The 16,705-nt window shown below is 36.0% G+C and overlaps 1 protein-coding gene across 2 annotated transcripts in view; it reads left to right on the forward strand.

Moving 5' to 3' along the window:
• LOC142986654 (glutamine synthetase 2 cytoplasmic-like) overlaps positions 1-15,521 on the forward strand; it is a 57,964-nt gene extending 42,443 nt beyond the window's left edge. Inside the window, exons 1-8 of one of the 2 annotated variants that reach the window (XM_076135205.1) lie at positions 1,195-1,347; positions 9,363-9,414; positions 11,214-11,411; positions 12,293-12,454; positions 12,904-13,117; positions 13,354-13,611; positions 14,108-14,247; positions 14,397-15,521. In XM_076135205.1, the coding sequence (XP_075991320.1) occupies positions 9,384-9,414; positions 11,214-11,411; positions 12,293-12,454; positions 12,904-13,117; positions 13,354-13,611; positions 14,108-14,247; positions 14,397-14,545 (1,152 nt within the window). In that variant the 5' untranslated portion in view covers positions 1,195-1,347; positions 9,363-9,383 and the 3' untranslated portion in view covers positions 14,546-15,521. Of the gene's footprint in view, positions 1-1,194; positions 1,348-9,362; positions 9,415-11,213; positions 11,412-12,292; positions 12,455-12,903; positions 13,118-13,353; positions 13,612-14,107; positions 14,248-14,396 lie in introns of those variants that run through there. The other variant, XM_076135206.1, reaches the window with a different exon arrangement.
• The last annotated feature ends 1,184 nt before the right edge of the window (positions 15,522-16,705 follow it).

Below are 16,705 nucleotides of genomic sequence, written 5' to 3' on the forward strand. Positions count from 1 at the left end.
TTTATAATATTAGTATGGATTATCATAAGTGCTGGAAGATTGGTCGACGATACAAAAGTACGAAACGAATAGCTTTGGTTGGTTAGTGACGGTTCCGCGTTATTATTGTTGCTATGCAACAATAATAACGCGGAACTATTGGTTTTAAATTAGGTTTTTTTACCCACTTTTATACAAGCTCTTATGCCAATTGGCTAAAGGGAAATAGCTTAAAAAAAGATAAGTTATAATAAATTAGATATTCTTTATCATAAGTAGTTTTAATTGGTCTCAATTTTTTTAGGACTATTTTATGTTATGTCTACTTAAGTATCGTTATTTTCAACGTGAAGCCTAATAAATAAAATATCTGGAAAGTTTCAGTACCGCGTAACTTAAAAGCAAAAACATTTTGATTTCCTATTACACGATATGTTTGACGTCTAGGTATTATCGTGTACCGGGCACATGGATTCCTAACAGATTTTTTGTGATTTATATAGCTAAGAAAAAAGTATTTTTAGTGACAAGATCCTTGTATAAGAAATTACATTCACGAATACACCAATTTAATTCCTGACAAATATTAAATCGGTCAAAGTAATTCTTAGCAGAGTTAAACTAAGATTATGGGTTATTGGATCTTTGAAACCTCCATTTTTTAAATAGGGTACCTCAGAGTTATCTATCTATAAAAGTATTATGTTTTGACTGTCCACTCTACTTCAAAACTAAGTTTCCTAACTATGTTGTGCGCATTAACGTTACATATGTATGGATCTCGCTTGTTTATGTTGATGTTGTCTCATTTGATGTTTACTAATAAACTAGTAACTAGGTTATCCCAACTTTAAGCTGAGTGTCAATGAAAGTGTACTAAAGTCGGTTAAAACTTGTTATTTGTACATAACAACGATGTACCTAACTGAAAATACCTGCTCCCAGTTCAATTTCATATGATTAAAGAGTGTGCCAATTGAGCGGGAAGACCTAACTATGGGTGGGACTAAGTGTTAGGCGACGCTCCCTCCCGACACAGGCACTAACTGAATGAATTGGTGACAGCTTACCATGCAGAACTCACTCAGCAAGGTAAACTTAGGTCATTCCATTTTAGTCCTTATTCACATTGTTTTAAAAGCGTAATTAGGTCACCCATCGCACGCGTACGTACACGGCAGTGTGCTCCCACCACAGCGCACGCGCGGGGAGATGCGCGCGCATATATTCACCAGCGCTTCGCCCGACCACCAGTCAATCCTTAGATCGCTTAGCGTAGCGATCAAATCGGTTGAGCATTTCGATACTTGCATTCGAACAACAGCACGCACGTTCGCGCGTCGTACACATCGGGGGATTAGCGTAAAGGTATTTATTGTAAATAGAGTATTTATCGATGAGACAGGCTTTGGAATATTTTTTTAAAATATATCGGAGTGCGTTCGGTGTGCGGTTTATTTAGTGTGGCGGGTGGAACGTCAGTCGTCGTGCTCGTGCCGGGTGTGGAAACTCCCCGACGACCTTAGCACGTGCCGGCGGAGTGCACGCTCTCCACCACCACCATCCGGCTACAATGCGAATTGCACCAGCTCCGACCAAAATATTTTGTAGTTGACACCAAATGCGCTCGCGATCTAACTAACTTTGCTTTGCGAACTTTATAATTGGCGAAATTTAAAACATTCACACGCACATTCGAACTGTCCAAAATTATTACCAGGTTACGGTTTAAATCAAGTCTCCGAGTTTCATATTTAAATTCACGTCTGAGGAAATAAAAGTTAATTATTACCTACGTCTCACTTGTACAGCCAGAATCTCGACATCGTTCAGTTATGAAAGAAAAAACTGGATCTGTGAAACTGGTAGGACCACCGATAACTGTCCACATCATTACTCAGATATATTTAAAGAGATACAAAGTTACTTTAAGTACGAAGTTTTCATGTGTACTTACTTGTTTAGACTGTGATAACTTTGATTTGCTTTAGTCCAGATAAAGTGTCGTCCTTGTTTGACATCGGCAATATCGACTTTTAAGTATTTTGAAGTACGTTTGAACAAAATTAACAAACTTTTAAGTGTAAACAACTGGCCGCACGAGAGGGCAGGTGCTAGAAAGTAAATAACTAGACCACAACTTAGAGAACGGACAATAACAGATTAAAATACTTATTAAATGTGATTTATATAAATTAACGCTTATGGTTTTCCTTTCAATGTTTTAAGTACATGCGGTATTTTATCCGATCGAATTATATGTAAAATCAAGCAAACATTTAAGAGAAATAGTTAGCTAATGACACATAATCTAGGAAATTACACTATAGGAGTCAGTAGTTAGCATTAAAAATTAACTCTGTAATTGGCCCACATTTACATTTGCGTCTTTTAACTGGAACAAACTAACAACTAAGATTGTAAACTTAAATACGGAATATTAAATTCGTACCTACATTGGCATAAACATTGTCTTAAATTAGTTCAGTAGTTCAATATCTGACTAAAGTTACATCGGTTCTCACATCCGGCTGTAAAGTGATAGAGTAAACTTCCAACGTCCCCAGTGGAACGCTGCGATGTTAAATAAAACCTATATTCCATAAAAAGAACTTTCGTGTGCATTTCTCTCTTTCGGGAATTTCTAGCATGTGTGTGGCGCAATAAAACAGAAAAACAGAACGTTTGTGCCGGATGCGGCTCTGTGTGCACACGTTTCAGTTTATATTTCAACTAACATTAAGAGGTCACTCACGTAAGTCACACGAGGAACTATAAAGCCGCCTTTCAGAGAACCCCTGAAATAATAAAAAACAAAGAAAACATGAATCACGCCGTTTCCACGCCAACGTACGGTCATGGAGTAAATAAACCAGGTTATTTTTGGTCCTGAACCTTCAATCGATCGTTATGTTTCTATTTATATGCAATGCCGGTAGTCAGAGTAGATCTTAGGAATATCCACCTGATGTACGACTGATTTCAATAACACAATATTTTATATTTATGATAGGATACACTTTAGCTGCATTACTTAGTGCAAAATACGATGTAATATAACACAAATTTATATGTATTTAATGTTGACTTCTCCTAAGAATACAACATGACTGATAGTCTTATCAGATTACAATAATACGTGAGTGTATTTTCAATTAGCAACAGAATGTCCGAATAACTTTGTAGATAGATAATATTTTGAAGAACAAAACACAACATTTATTATTGTACTGCTTTGTTATTATACTTATGGAAGTCAACCCAAATCCACTTTGTAATAAATTAAATAAACAAAGTGAAAGAAGGACTCATGCATATCGTATCGATGACTTAATGCATCGACTCACTTCACTACAGACAGGCCTGAACAAACATGAATTACTGCATTACTTATTCCTAGACGACTCACAAATGTAAATTGCTTTATAAACGAATGTGATTTTTTAATAATTAAATTGTCGGTTGTTTGTAAAAGTAGTGATTTGTTAGTTTTTTATTTATGTCGCAGTGAGTCTCTGTTTATATTTTCTGTACTGCACATACCTATTTAGTTCGGTCCGATATTAATGTGAGAGATCAACGCACTACAATCGTTATGCGTACGTTATCTATGATGAATGGAACACTTATTGTTGTAATTACAAATTAGGAATGCTTAAATAAATATTTTGAGTACTTTGTAACAATTATTTATGCTTTTAAACTTGAACGGAACTCGGTCAACTTACGCGGCTAATATCGAACTAATGCAATTTTAATGGCGTGATCGACATCAAAACAATAATTTGTAAGGATTACATTCTCAAACACATACAAACAAACAAAAATCTTTAATGTGTTGACATTTTTCAAAGAAATTATATTTCATCTGCGCAGTACTATCATATTTTCAGAGTCAGTGTGTAGTCTATTCTGTTGTCGAAAACAGCTCATGCAATTGATATGAAAATGGAAACTTTCATTGTTCGGAATGTCGCAGGGAATGAAACATTCACGTAAGAGGTCACGAGAGGTCACCAGTTATTAAAACAACGAATTTGTTCAACTATTTGACTCTCACTGCGCTACTATGAATATTGTAGTTACACTCTATGACTCTATTGTTTTGTTGGTTTTCCTTGTTGTATATAATTTATGGGTATTAATATCGATACGTTAACTGTGTGCAACAAAAGTTCCATTCAATAAATGCGACAATATTAATTACTCATGCGGTTGTGGCCGGTCCGCTGGTGGCACTGGCACACCTAATACACTAGATTTCCGCAGTTTTGCGTCGCTTTTGCGTTGTCGCAGTAACAACTTTAATCCGCATTTACATAAATAAACAAACTAATGCCCTTGAATTAGTAATAAATTCTCAATGGTCACATAATTCAAATAGTTGTATGTTAATAACGCAATCGTCTGATAGGTACGACATAAACAACGTATTACGATACTGTTAGATTGGAGGGTGATTTTAGAAGTAGTGAACATTATCACACATGAGTGCACACGCAGCTGGTCGCTCCCTTGACACAAAAACAAATGTGATCATTGTTGCGTAAATTGTAACAAATAATTAATAAGACGCCTTGGATATTGATTAAAAGGCAATTATTCACGCCATGAACCCAATAACTACTCTCTAATCAATGTAACAGTCTTCAAACTTTATCATAATTAGGTTTATCAGACATTCAATACTCGATCAGATTTAATGGATTTAGTTGATGAGTATGTTACGAAACATGTGTCAGATTCTAGAAAATATAACTTTTGTGTAAACTATTCAAAGGTCGTCGACGTTTACAAACAACGTGTTACGATATTAACACATTTTATTTGTACGAAGAAATTATCACAGATAATAGTGATAACCGAACCTTTCCATTACATAACAGCGTGATTGAATCAGACGAGATATGCCGACGACGGATACTTAATACCTCACCGATGATTATTCAAGGAAAATATTGTTTACACTCAATCGCTAGCGTACCCTATATAATTCTTACAAGTAGGTATTGTTTACAACAATATCATACTTTTAGCTCCTTACAATCTTCGTCCTCTAACAATGAGAAAACCCAATCAACTAAACCTCTGAAATAGTCTGAATAAACTATTAAAAAACAATATATTTTTCCAATCACGCGATCATAAAATTCTACTTAATAGATTGACGCACTCCTTTATCTTATTTTACGTTAACAATTGTATAAATATAAATATAGCAAATAATATTATTATATTATGCAATAAAGTATCGAACCGTAATAATGGAAAGTGTGGCGTCTTATCTTCATAGGTCAAAACCGTTGCGACGCCGCGCAAAAAAAACGTTGAAATTTCTAGTTTTTTAATGACGCAATTTATTTATATAGGTAGTTATATACTACACACACTGACCTATTTACATTATGATAATGACCTACAAGACGTTGATAATTAGACACGAGAATCAACTACGCGTAATGTAAACAGTTATCGATTTCACTTCCATTTTCATCGATTGTTATTTTTTACGCGTTAGAACTATTTGCATGAGGCCAATTACGTATAATGTTTTGATGTTTTTCTTATCAAAAATTACACCCGCATACCTGCAGGCGTTCACGGCTAATTCACAGTCAGTAAATTTACTTAAATATTTTGAAATTGTGAGTTTTTCCAATTATAGCACCAATGCTAGGCATCCTCACACTTGGTTGCTGAATGTAATTTTATTAATAAACTCCGCGTGTTGGCGGCAAACTGCAAGATCACGGTGTTGAAAAGCAAACACAAAGGTATTTGAACTGGCGGATAGATATCAATGACCGAAATATTCTTTACGAGCGCCCTCTTATCTCGCTTTAAAATAAACTCACACTCCTTTGTTTGAATCGCGATCGTGTCGAATACCTCGGAAGCGCGAATATAAAGAGATGACACCGAAAATGAAAATATTTTTAAAATACAAAGAACAAAAGATGCAAGTTGGTGGATGCGACCGTGTGAACTAATGACGACGACGCGATGTGCCGACGATTGCGTTCATTGTCGGTGATTTACAGTTTACGAAATCTATGCATCGTGGTATCGGCCCGGCTCTGTACACGTTCACAATGTTGTTATACGTGTTACAAATAGATGCGTATTGCACTCAGTAAATGTTAGAGAAGCAATAATTCGTCTCACGTCACGCATCTTGGACGCGGTTACAAACGCGTCTGTGTAACACGAATGTAGTTCATGCAAAAGTCATCATCCTCTTTGAATGGCAAGGCCAAGGTCTAAGGGACGTTTGAACTGAAATACTAAAACGCAAATTGCATTTGAAATAAGACAAAGAAGCACGAGTACGCTGAACTCTTGCACGTAAACCTTCAACGTTTCCTTAACTACAATTAAATAACGCCTTTGTTTTATAACGCAGCTGTTTACGTATGGTCATCACATAAGTCACAAACGGCGCGACAAACGCGTAGGCTTGACAGGCTCAGAACAATACTAATGAGGGGTAACTAATCAGTCAAATGTCACGCTCGGACCAGTAATCCATTGTAACGCATCTACACCATATTAAACAATAAATAACACGTATTTTTCCGCTCCTCTTACTTGACAACAACATATTTTTATTCTCACAAAGAATAATGAGTCATCATTATCATCGGCATGATAGAAGCGAGCCATTAACCTACATAGATATCCCAATAAACAATTAAACTGTCAATAAACATTTTGATAACGCAACAAAGCAAAACACTCGATGCAAAAACAACTATTTAATGTAATTATAAATGAAAGCAACAACAATAAGCATTGTCTTGTAAATAGTGCAACAGCCTGACCTAAATAGTCGTCATAATGCAAGTTTTAAAATAATATAGATTCGTGAATATTACTATGCGAGATGTAATAATTATTTATATAGGAAAATTGTAATGAAAGACCTTGCACATCTGTGGAAATATAAAAACTAGTTTGGCACTCCAACATCAGCTATTCAATTACCATTCCTTCCTGAGTCGGTCACAATATGTTATAATTATAATAACGGACACGTGTAGGTACCACATCTAAATATCTGAATTATATAATATTGGCATATTTGAAATCTTTCTTCTACGATGCCAAGTAACTTAATCCTAATGCCTATGCATTTTTTGGCAGGATTGTAGATTTAAATATGTAGTGATTAAAATATGAAAGACAATTTTTTGTGGCAGAGAAAATATTTATATAATAATGTACCTACTTAGCATTTTTGCTTTAAAATGATAAATATTTACAAACATTGCCGACTTTGGGCGTTAATAGACAGATTACTTATTTTTTACTAAATATAGTTAACGCCTGTCAATGACAAATAGATATTGAGTTGCGTTTGTTTGTTTTTGCAATTTCATCTAAAAATATTTAGCGCGATTTCTAGTTCTAGGACATGTGGACGACCAACTTTAAAAGCCCAAAAATCTACAAAACACGACCGCGACCTAACTTTAACTTCCAATGCCATTTAGTTACTAGGTATTGGTTTTGTAGATGTAAACTCTATTATAGTAAATTGGGTACAATTCCACAACAAAATTTATAGCTTGTTTGTCTAAGGTGTTCTGTTTATAAGCGCGGCGATTTTATTACCACGCGGGTGTATAGAGCGTCATTTTCCATTCAACGGTTGAAAGTAGGTTCATTTCAAAGTAACCTCCCTAGGGTTAGTCCATAATTAACCGTTGGCAAGCGGATTTGCGCTACTCACGCCTAGCGTTTGTCGAGCACCCGCAGGGATATACCGGGTGATATAACACCACCACACTTGATTCGCTAATAATTCACGAGTGGCGCATTATGCTAATGAACGAATCCGTTTTACTGCTGGACAATAAACTTCAAGAGATGACAGCCACCATTAACTCAATGAGTTCAATCGTACACGTCAACACGATTCGTTTTCGTAATTGGGATCGATATTGTCCGCTCTTCAAAAGAAAACATTGTTAGGGGAATAGACGCACGAAAGTTTGGAAATTTTCCTACAAAACGGTGCCAATGTTTAGCATAGTGTTGTTAGTTCATATTTGTGGTTTATTTGCTTACATGTAGACAGTTAGACACGTATGATAGTAATATTATTGCGTGCAACGTGTGGAGTGGTAGGCAAACAAACGCCGTGCTCGTCATTGTGTTTGGGCAACGCGCCAATCGATTTCGTGAACTGCTGTTGTTATACAGTGTCAAGGGTCTGTTTATTGTATTGCCATGCAAGCAAAGAGTGAAGACATACAACACCGAAATTAACACTCAGCGACACTGATAGCGGCTGTGTTAAAATTAGCATCGATGTGGACTTCTAATGAACATACGAGAACTACATACGGGAAATAGCTGCTAAAATCTCATCGTCAAGGCACTAACAAAGGACACTGGAACCTTGCACAGCTGTTAATGTGTCTGTAAACATGTTTTGCGACACAAAACAGTTATTTTTAATGAAAACAAAAAGAAATCGCATTAGAATAAACAGTTCCGCTCCCATTGATGCGTAAAATAGTAAAGTGGTTAGTTCATTCAAGTAAATAACGACTTGTTCCACCGTCGCCAGTAGGTATACTTGTATAAACATACGACACGAGTTTCGATTTAATGATAGGTATACGCATTATTAGTCTCTATATCAAAATGTCAAGGATTATATGGAAATGTAGGTATATAATCAAATGGATTTGAGTTTTGCATCTATTTATATATTTTACTGCTAAATACGTGTATAATTTTTTAACGAATCAAAATTTTTATTAACGCCTTCGCACCTGTGATAAAACTAAAACTGAATATTAAAAATATCTCGTTTCTAACGTCAAGTTAAGTGTGTATTTCGTAGGATTACGTAATTTTGAATACAAATGATATCAATAATATTATTACCTTATGTTGACCCATTTTTATTCACAAACGACGTCTGGCATTTTCGAACGACATCGATTTGATCTAGTCGTACTATAAAGTATACGATTTAACTTCTTCTTAGAGTGAATATCGCATTTTCCGAGACCTAAAGCACTAAGAAAATTGGAAGAGTAATCTTAGTTGCTACAAACTGTCACTGAAGTTAAATATAACTGGATTCGTAGACTTGAGGCTTGGCATACTGTTCGAAATATGGAAATGACTTTTATGGAAATCAGCTCATAAAAACATAATCGTTTTAAAAGACTGACCGTTTCAATAATATTTAGTACGTACTTAATCATTAATGATGGATAGTCCTCGTAGAATGTGTGCGTGTGATACAAATAACTCAAAAACTACACTACTTACGAATGTTAACGATAAATCTTAGCGATTTTAATCTATTGGATCATAATTTGTTCAAAGTATTGATATACTAATTGTTTTCTCTTTTGTTACAGATAACACAGTAAGCCGCCAAGATGTCTGATAATTCACACGCCAAAATAGAGGGTAAGTCGAAATTTTATTTGTTATTTAATAGGATTCTTAGACTTAGGTAAGGCTTTTGGGCTGTTGATGTACTAGGGTACGTTACTAAATTCCGAACGGCTACAAAAAACCCAGTGACCCACTGTTCGATAAGTGTCAATGTTTATTACACTTCGAAACATAATCTTTTGAAGATTTATTAGGTACCTAGTTCAAGACAGTAATGCTTGAGTTCAATATTGACAAATGTTACGTATGAGATTGTTTTATAATTAATTAATCCTTTATTTGGACTGATTTTTTTACCCTTGAAACCTTGTTTTCGTCTGCAATTTCCCTTATAGAATTTCACCAATTCGGCTCCATTATTTGTCAATGTAAATCAAAATCATAAAGCGATAAATATACCCTATTCTGCTAAAAGTCGGGTGTAGAAGCACGCGCTAATTGATGGTACCGCAAATAACTAAATAACGACTGAGTAAGCTGTAAATCATACAGTTGTTACTACGTATAATATTTCCATTACCTTTTGAAACCCAACCGTACCTACCCAAGCAAAATATTCATTTCGCTAGCAATATTTGTTAAATTCTTAATGTAAAATACATATATATTACTAAGGTATTTGCAGTAAATCAAGGAAATCTAAAGTTATAAAATGAAAGGCGGCCTTGCACGTACAATGTTACTTATATATATAATAATACCTTTCTAAAAAATATATTGCAGTCGTTTTCAAATGTACAGTTGCAAACATAAATCGCTGCATTCATTCATAATTTTTAAACCCTAGCATACTGGTGTCCAGTAAAACGGTCAACATTGAATCTGAACTATAATTGCTAATATTTATTTTAGCAATTTTAAGAGTGAACTCAGTAACTCCGCAAAAAAATAAGAATGAATACAATCTCAACTACTTTTACTATCGTCCGACAAAGTAGTTAACTATTTAACAGAATGCAGGAAGCTTAAAGTTCGAGTTAGTTCTGCAACTTTTGCTGCCGACTGTATTGATGCAATTAACTTTCTGAAAGCCCTTGAGATATAATTATATTTTGTTGATTGTTTAATTCTGATTGAAATAACTTCCTCAGAAGTCTTGCGACTGTTGAAGTTCCGTATTGATCAATGTGTCATTGGGTTAAATGTATCGGTAGTTTGGTATGTAATGTATTTGGAAACAATTAAGAAGAATTTTGGATAGTTCTCAACTAGAATCATATTATGAACTTATAATCTTACGAATCTTAGTAGCTACGGTATTGAACAATATTTAGGGAAGCTCTAGATTGGAGAATCAGGGGTTCTGAAACGATATAGCTGCTCAAGCACTGTCCTATTGTTGATCTATTTTCTCACAAACTGTTACAAGGAAACGGTAGTATGTAAAAATGTATGTACCTCATCGGTCATCAAAATCATGTAAATAATCTAAAAGTACATAAAAATAATGATACCTTACAAAATAATATTGTCACTTGTCACGGCTCACACAATTGACAGAGTGCCGACGTGTGTCAAGTGTCACGTCGGTATAAATTATTGTGAATATTTTAATATTTACATTTACAAATTCTCCGTGCTAAACGTATAGTTTGATTCTATTATTTCATTTAATTTTCTTCGGCATACCACTATTTTTGTTCAAATGCATTAGGCCGTATCAGTTTGACAAGAGTAGTAAAGTGACCAGCGACAAAATGCCGACACCGGGAGACCTCATTATAGATCATCGACACGGTCGGAACCTTTTCTCCCATACTTAGATAATGGATAACGATAAGAAGACTAATTAACATACATTTTATTAACAGACAACCCGAAGATATTATCGGGACCGGTCCTAGTCAACTCCCCGAATGCGGTGTTATCTAAAACTCTGCTGGGAAGATACAACGACCTTCCGCTGCCGGCCGACAAGATTCTGGCCACATATGTTTGGATCGATGGAACTGGCGAGCATCTGAGATGCAAAGACCGTACATTGAACTTCATACCGAGAGTGCCTAAAGGTTAGTATCCTTTGCAGTCATTCGACAGTTTTTTGGACAGAGTATCTCTAATGCATAGAGTCGCTGCATAATTTTGAAGTATTTTACATAAAACCACAGCCGAGGTATTGTGTGTTAGTTAGGTAATTGTCCGACATTTACCTACTTCAGTCTCGAAATTGAAAAGTCGGTCACCGTTTGCAACAAATTCACAAAATTGATTCATAAACACAACTTGATGAAACATGACACATCCATTGAAGCGAGTCCGGTTTTATTACATCCTCATTAACTATGGTAATTAACACAGTTTAGGTAAATTGTTCGGCCTTCAGCGAGACGAGATGTGTTGTTATGTAAACAAGATGCTGTTTTACAAAATACGCGTTATCTATGCAATAGACTTATTACGTCGTTACATTGTCTATATTGTTATATCTCTGATAACTGACAGAATAATTCAACATAAGTATTCATTGATTTAGATAAACTTACTCTTGTGCTGAACTCCATTGATAGAGGTCTTAAAGCATCGGCATTGCATCACATAAGACCAACTTTCATGAAACAATACATGCCGCCGTACTTCTGCCCGAAGGACTTAGATAATGTCTACGAAGTACGTTGCATCAACCGAGAGTCCGAGAATAGGGACAGTTTTAATGAAAACTTGAAAGGTTTCAAACCAATATTAACCCTCAGCAGTCGTAGAAATGTTACAGTAGATTTCATTCAGTAAACCTAGTTCATTTGAAAGTAGATAAACAAAGTAAATTAAATGATCGTTTGTGTAGAAGTCGCTATGTCATTTATTTCATAACATCGCTATCTCTAGTATAAGTTGATATCTAATTACAGTGGCGGTGTGATTACGACTTACTAATATGTGTATGTACTTACAGAACTACCGATCTGGAACTTCGACGGTAGCTCTACCGGACAGTCTGACGGGCACAACTCTGATACATTCCTGTATCCTCGTGCCATTTACAAGGATCCCTTCAGACGCGGAAACCACATTCTTGTTATGTGCGACACATACATGTACAACATGGAGCCAACAGGTGCGTACAAAACGTTCGCATAAATTATACACCGCGATTGGATTGACCACTTTAATTGGTCACAGCGACGTGTGAATCGATTTTGTAAGCGTCGAATTAACACAGGCATTTATAAATCAATAGCACCCGACACGGTATTGAAAGAACGCGGAGATCTCTTATCGAAACACGTTTGAGACACCTGAATATTCAAGCTTTAGTCTAGTTTAAATTTTATTTCATTCTTCCGCCCTCGCCCATACTGGTTTTATAGCCAGTTAAGGAGTAAATTATGAAAATTTAATTGTTTTACTGCGTAAACCGCGTTGGTTAATAATGCGCAATATTTTACTGTTCACACTTAACGCGCGCAATTTAATGACGAGCGATGTTTTGATTACAATCTAAAAATACTTGGAAATGTAGAATAACAATTAGAGATATTCTAAAGTATTTAAATTCTAACGCAGAAAGCAACCACCGCCTGAAGTGCTTGGAGGCATACGAGAAGTGCAAGGATGAGGAGCCGTGGTTCGGTATCGAGCAGGAGTACATCTTGCTGGACTCTGACCTCAGGCCCTTCGGCTGGCCCCCAGGCGGCTTCCCCCCACCACAGGGCCCCTACTACTGCGGCGTTGGTGCCAACAAAGTTTTCGCCAGAGATCTTGTCGAGGCTCACTACAGGTAAGGAGAAAATCTTGAGATAAACTAAATGTGTATGCCCTGTTTTAATTAATATTGCTCAATATGGAAAAATATTTTATGTATGAGAAAGAAAGCTAAAGTAGATTGGATATTTTATTTATAACAAGCGTGAAGGCCCAACCCATACTGATGAAAGGATAATGAAGGCAACCTTAAGCTAGCTACAAAAATCTTCTTCGTTAGTGATACCTTATTAAATCGATAATAATTTTCAGATGTTGCCTGTTTGCTGGCGTACCAATCTCTGGCACGAATGCCGAAGTCATGCCTTCCCAGTGGGAGTTCCAAGTGGGACCGTCTGTGGGCGTGAGCGCCGGTGATGACTTGTGGATGGCTCGCTACATTCTGCACAGACTCGCCGAGGAGTACGGAGTCATCGTCACTTTTGATCCCAAGCCAGTGCAGGACTGGAACGGATCTGGCGCTCACACCAACTTCTCCACCAAGAAGATGAGGGAGGAGAACGGTATTATGTAAGTATTTTATGCGATGACATAATAATTATCCCCTAGTATGTAAGCGTAAGCGCTTACTGTCATTGTCGAAGCGGTCTCAACTTCTTTTGTCTCCAGCTGTTCTGATCGCGTCACTTAGCTTTTTATTACATAATATTATTTTTATTTACAAACAGAAACTGGTATACTAATAGCCGCCAGTCTAGTCTATATACGAATTATTAATGTAATCACGAACCACAATCCACATCTGCATTAATCCATACCGGAACGATTGTTGTAGATTCTACAGAAATAGAAAACATAATTATTCTGTAAGCCAATACAGGCAGGTTCTTTAGTAATTAGATAAACAATTGTACCGAGTACATTGAGTAGATGATGTAGGTAGTTACAATGTCGGTCCATTTGCGTAGTGTTATCAATGTAAACTATACTGCGTCACGTGCAGAAGTGCATAATATACTGTAATTATGATTCAACGGTATATTGAAACAATGCTCTTTGTTTGCAGTGAGATTGAGAAGGCGATTGACAAGCTTTCCAAGGTGCACATGAAGCACATCAAGGTGTACGATCCTCGCGGAGGAAAGGACAATGAGAGGCGGTTGACCGGTCTCCATGAAACAGCCAGTATTAATGACTTCAGCGCCGGTAAGTTCTTCACTACTTTTCACCTGACTTTCATCTTAGTATTTAATTGGCTGTCAATTTAAAGAACTCCATTACCTACTCCCAAATACTTACGGTAGTATTTGAGAGCTCCGACTGATTGTATAACTTATTCTCAATGTAATATGCAGGTGTCGCTAGCCGCAACAGCAGCATCAGAATACCGCGCAACGTGGCCGAGGAGAAGAAGGGCTACTTGGAGGACCGCCGGCCAGCGTCCAACTGCGACCCGTACTCCGTGTGCGATGCGCTGATGCGCACCTGCATACTCAACGAATAACAGTGGCGCCCCCTGCACCAGCCCGCTGCCGAAGCACGTGTCAGTTAACCCGCAGTAACAGTCCGTCTATTATGTTTGTGCCTCAATGCTGCTGCAAGCGCCGGTGCCTACACCGTACCTGCACCATAAGTGCATTATTTACCCGATTCCGTGTAGCTAACCACATAGCATCACAGAATAACATTTTTATATAGAACTTTAACAGATTTTAATAATAGCGACGTCGGATCGAATAGGGCCTATAAGTATTCCTTAAATTACGTACATAATAATAGAATAATGAAATGACACTGACTATAAACACTAAATAATGATAATAAACAGACACGTGATAGAGGTAGTGCTTTTGAAAGGACCACATAAGATATTAATATATTATAAAGTAGGTAAATATTTCTACGAATATTATGTGATATTTAAAAATTGTTATTTTGATGTTAAATAGTTTAATTGTATACAAATAACCACATATCAATAATATTAACAAGTTCATTTTATGCATAGATGCAAATTAGATTTAGTAAAGGAATAATCTGAATGGAGAAAATATGGCTTGACTTGACACTATGTACTAACAAAATATAATAGTTAAATAAGAAGATGATTGATAGAGCAATGTTGCTGCTGCGTTTGTGGATCTACAGATGAGTTAAGGTTAAATAAATATAGTTAGATAATGATGCGACTACGAAGTTTGCATATTAGAGCTAAAGTAATGGGTAATCGCAGACGCCTTTTGAAGTTCGAGCACTTATGAAGTATGTCTAAATGTGAACACCATATATACACCTGTGTAGAGCACAAAATGTTATATTCCTAAATAATAATGTCTGAATAAAATTATTTATGCTATTTTATCTTTGAGATGTTTAATTTGTTTTGCATGCATTGAAAATTGGTATGAATTATATGCATAAACATGTTGTTATAAAATATAAGATATTATGAAAAATAAACATACTTTGTTGTACCTAAACATTGTTTTAATTTATTCATTTCCAACCTCATATTTCCGAGAACCTAAACAAACAGTACTAAAAGCAAAGATGAGAGGAAATGTTCGTCTTTATGACATTCACGTTGGTCAGAAAATATGCAAATTTTATTGGCGTCATAGAGCCAGTGAAAGGTTAAATTGCGATGGAAGCCTCAAATAGTGGGAACCAATTTAAAATTAGGTCAATAGGTCAACCAACAGAGGCCTTCGTTGGCGCAATCTAAAATAACAAATTTTATGACACTTTTTTAACATCTTTCTTTTTATTCCAACGTCATGTGCAAGTAGTAGACACAACATAAATGTAGAGGAATGAAAAATTCGAAGGAATGGAAAAATCTATTACATTACCTATAAGCCATCAGCTAAACAGTGCATCATAAGTAGACTTTTTCGTTTCACCCTCTAATCTGTTTGACTGACTGCAGTTCCAGATTAGCCTCTTAAAATAAGATGGTAAGAGAACGCTGAAAAAGTGCAGGTTTGAGTGTAGAATGACTAGTCTATGGGAAGAGATATACATAAGTAGATAGGTACTACATTACGTAAGTACCGAAAGCAAGAATTCTGTGGTTAATCTTCTACTTAGGGGCTGATTGGAGTCAAATTATCTAATAATATTACATACATAATTATCATGGTCGTAAGGGTATTTTGTAGCCGTTCCGTGAAGATATGGCAACTGGTTTCTCATTGATTTTCTCTTTAAATTTTACCTTCTTGTTTTTATAATATTTGTCGAGTCGAACATAAAACAAAGTCCTCTTACCCCATCTGACTTTCTGTAAGTGCGATTATCCAAAAACTCACTAAACTGATTCTCACCAGTATATATTATAGCGTTTCTCAAGGAAAGTACAAAGTGTGGGTTCATAGATAGGTACTGTAAAAGAAAAATGGAAGTAAAATACTTTTGTGAGTTTCTAAGTTTATTGTTTAAGAATCTTTCTCGCATTTTGTTGTTTTCTTCTGTCTGGACACGAATCCATTTCTCGAGACAATTATGATTACAATCTACTTACTTACCTATTTAATATACCAGTACTTGGCTCAGTGAGAATTTAAGTTCCTGCATTAAAACATCTACCAAGACCCATGGGTAGGTACGTTATCAAGCTACTACTACGTGCGTTTGAAAGACTTGGCCCCACTTACTCTCAAGA

The sequence above is a fragment of the Anticarsia gemmatalis genome, chromosome Z (genome assembly GCF_050436995.1).
Source record: "Anticarsia gemmatalis isolate Benzon Research Colony breed Stoneville strain chromosome Z, ilAntGemm2 primary, whole genome shotgun sequence".
NCBI lineage: Eukaryota > Metazoa > Arthropoda > Insecta > Lepidoptera > Erebidae > Anticarsia > Anticarsia gemmatalis.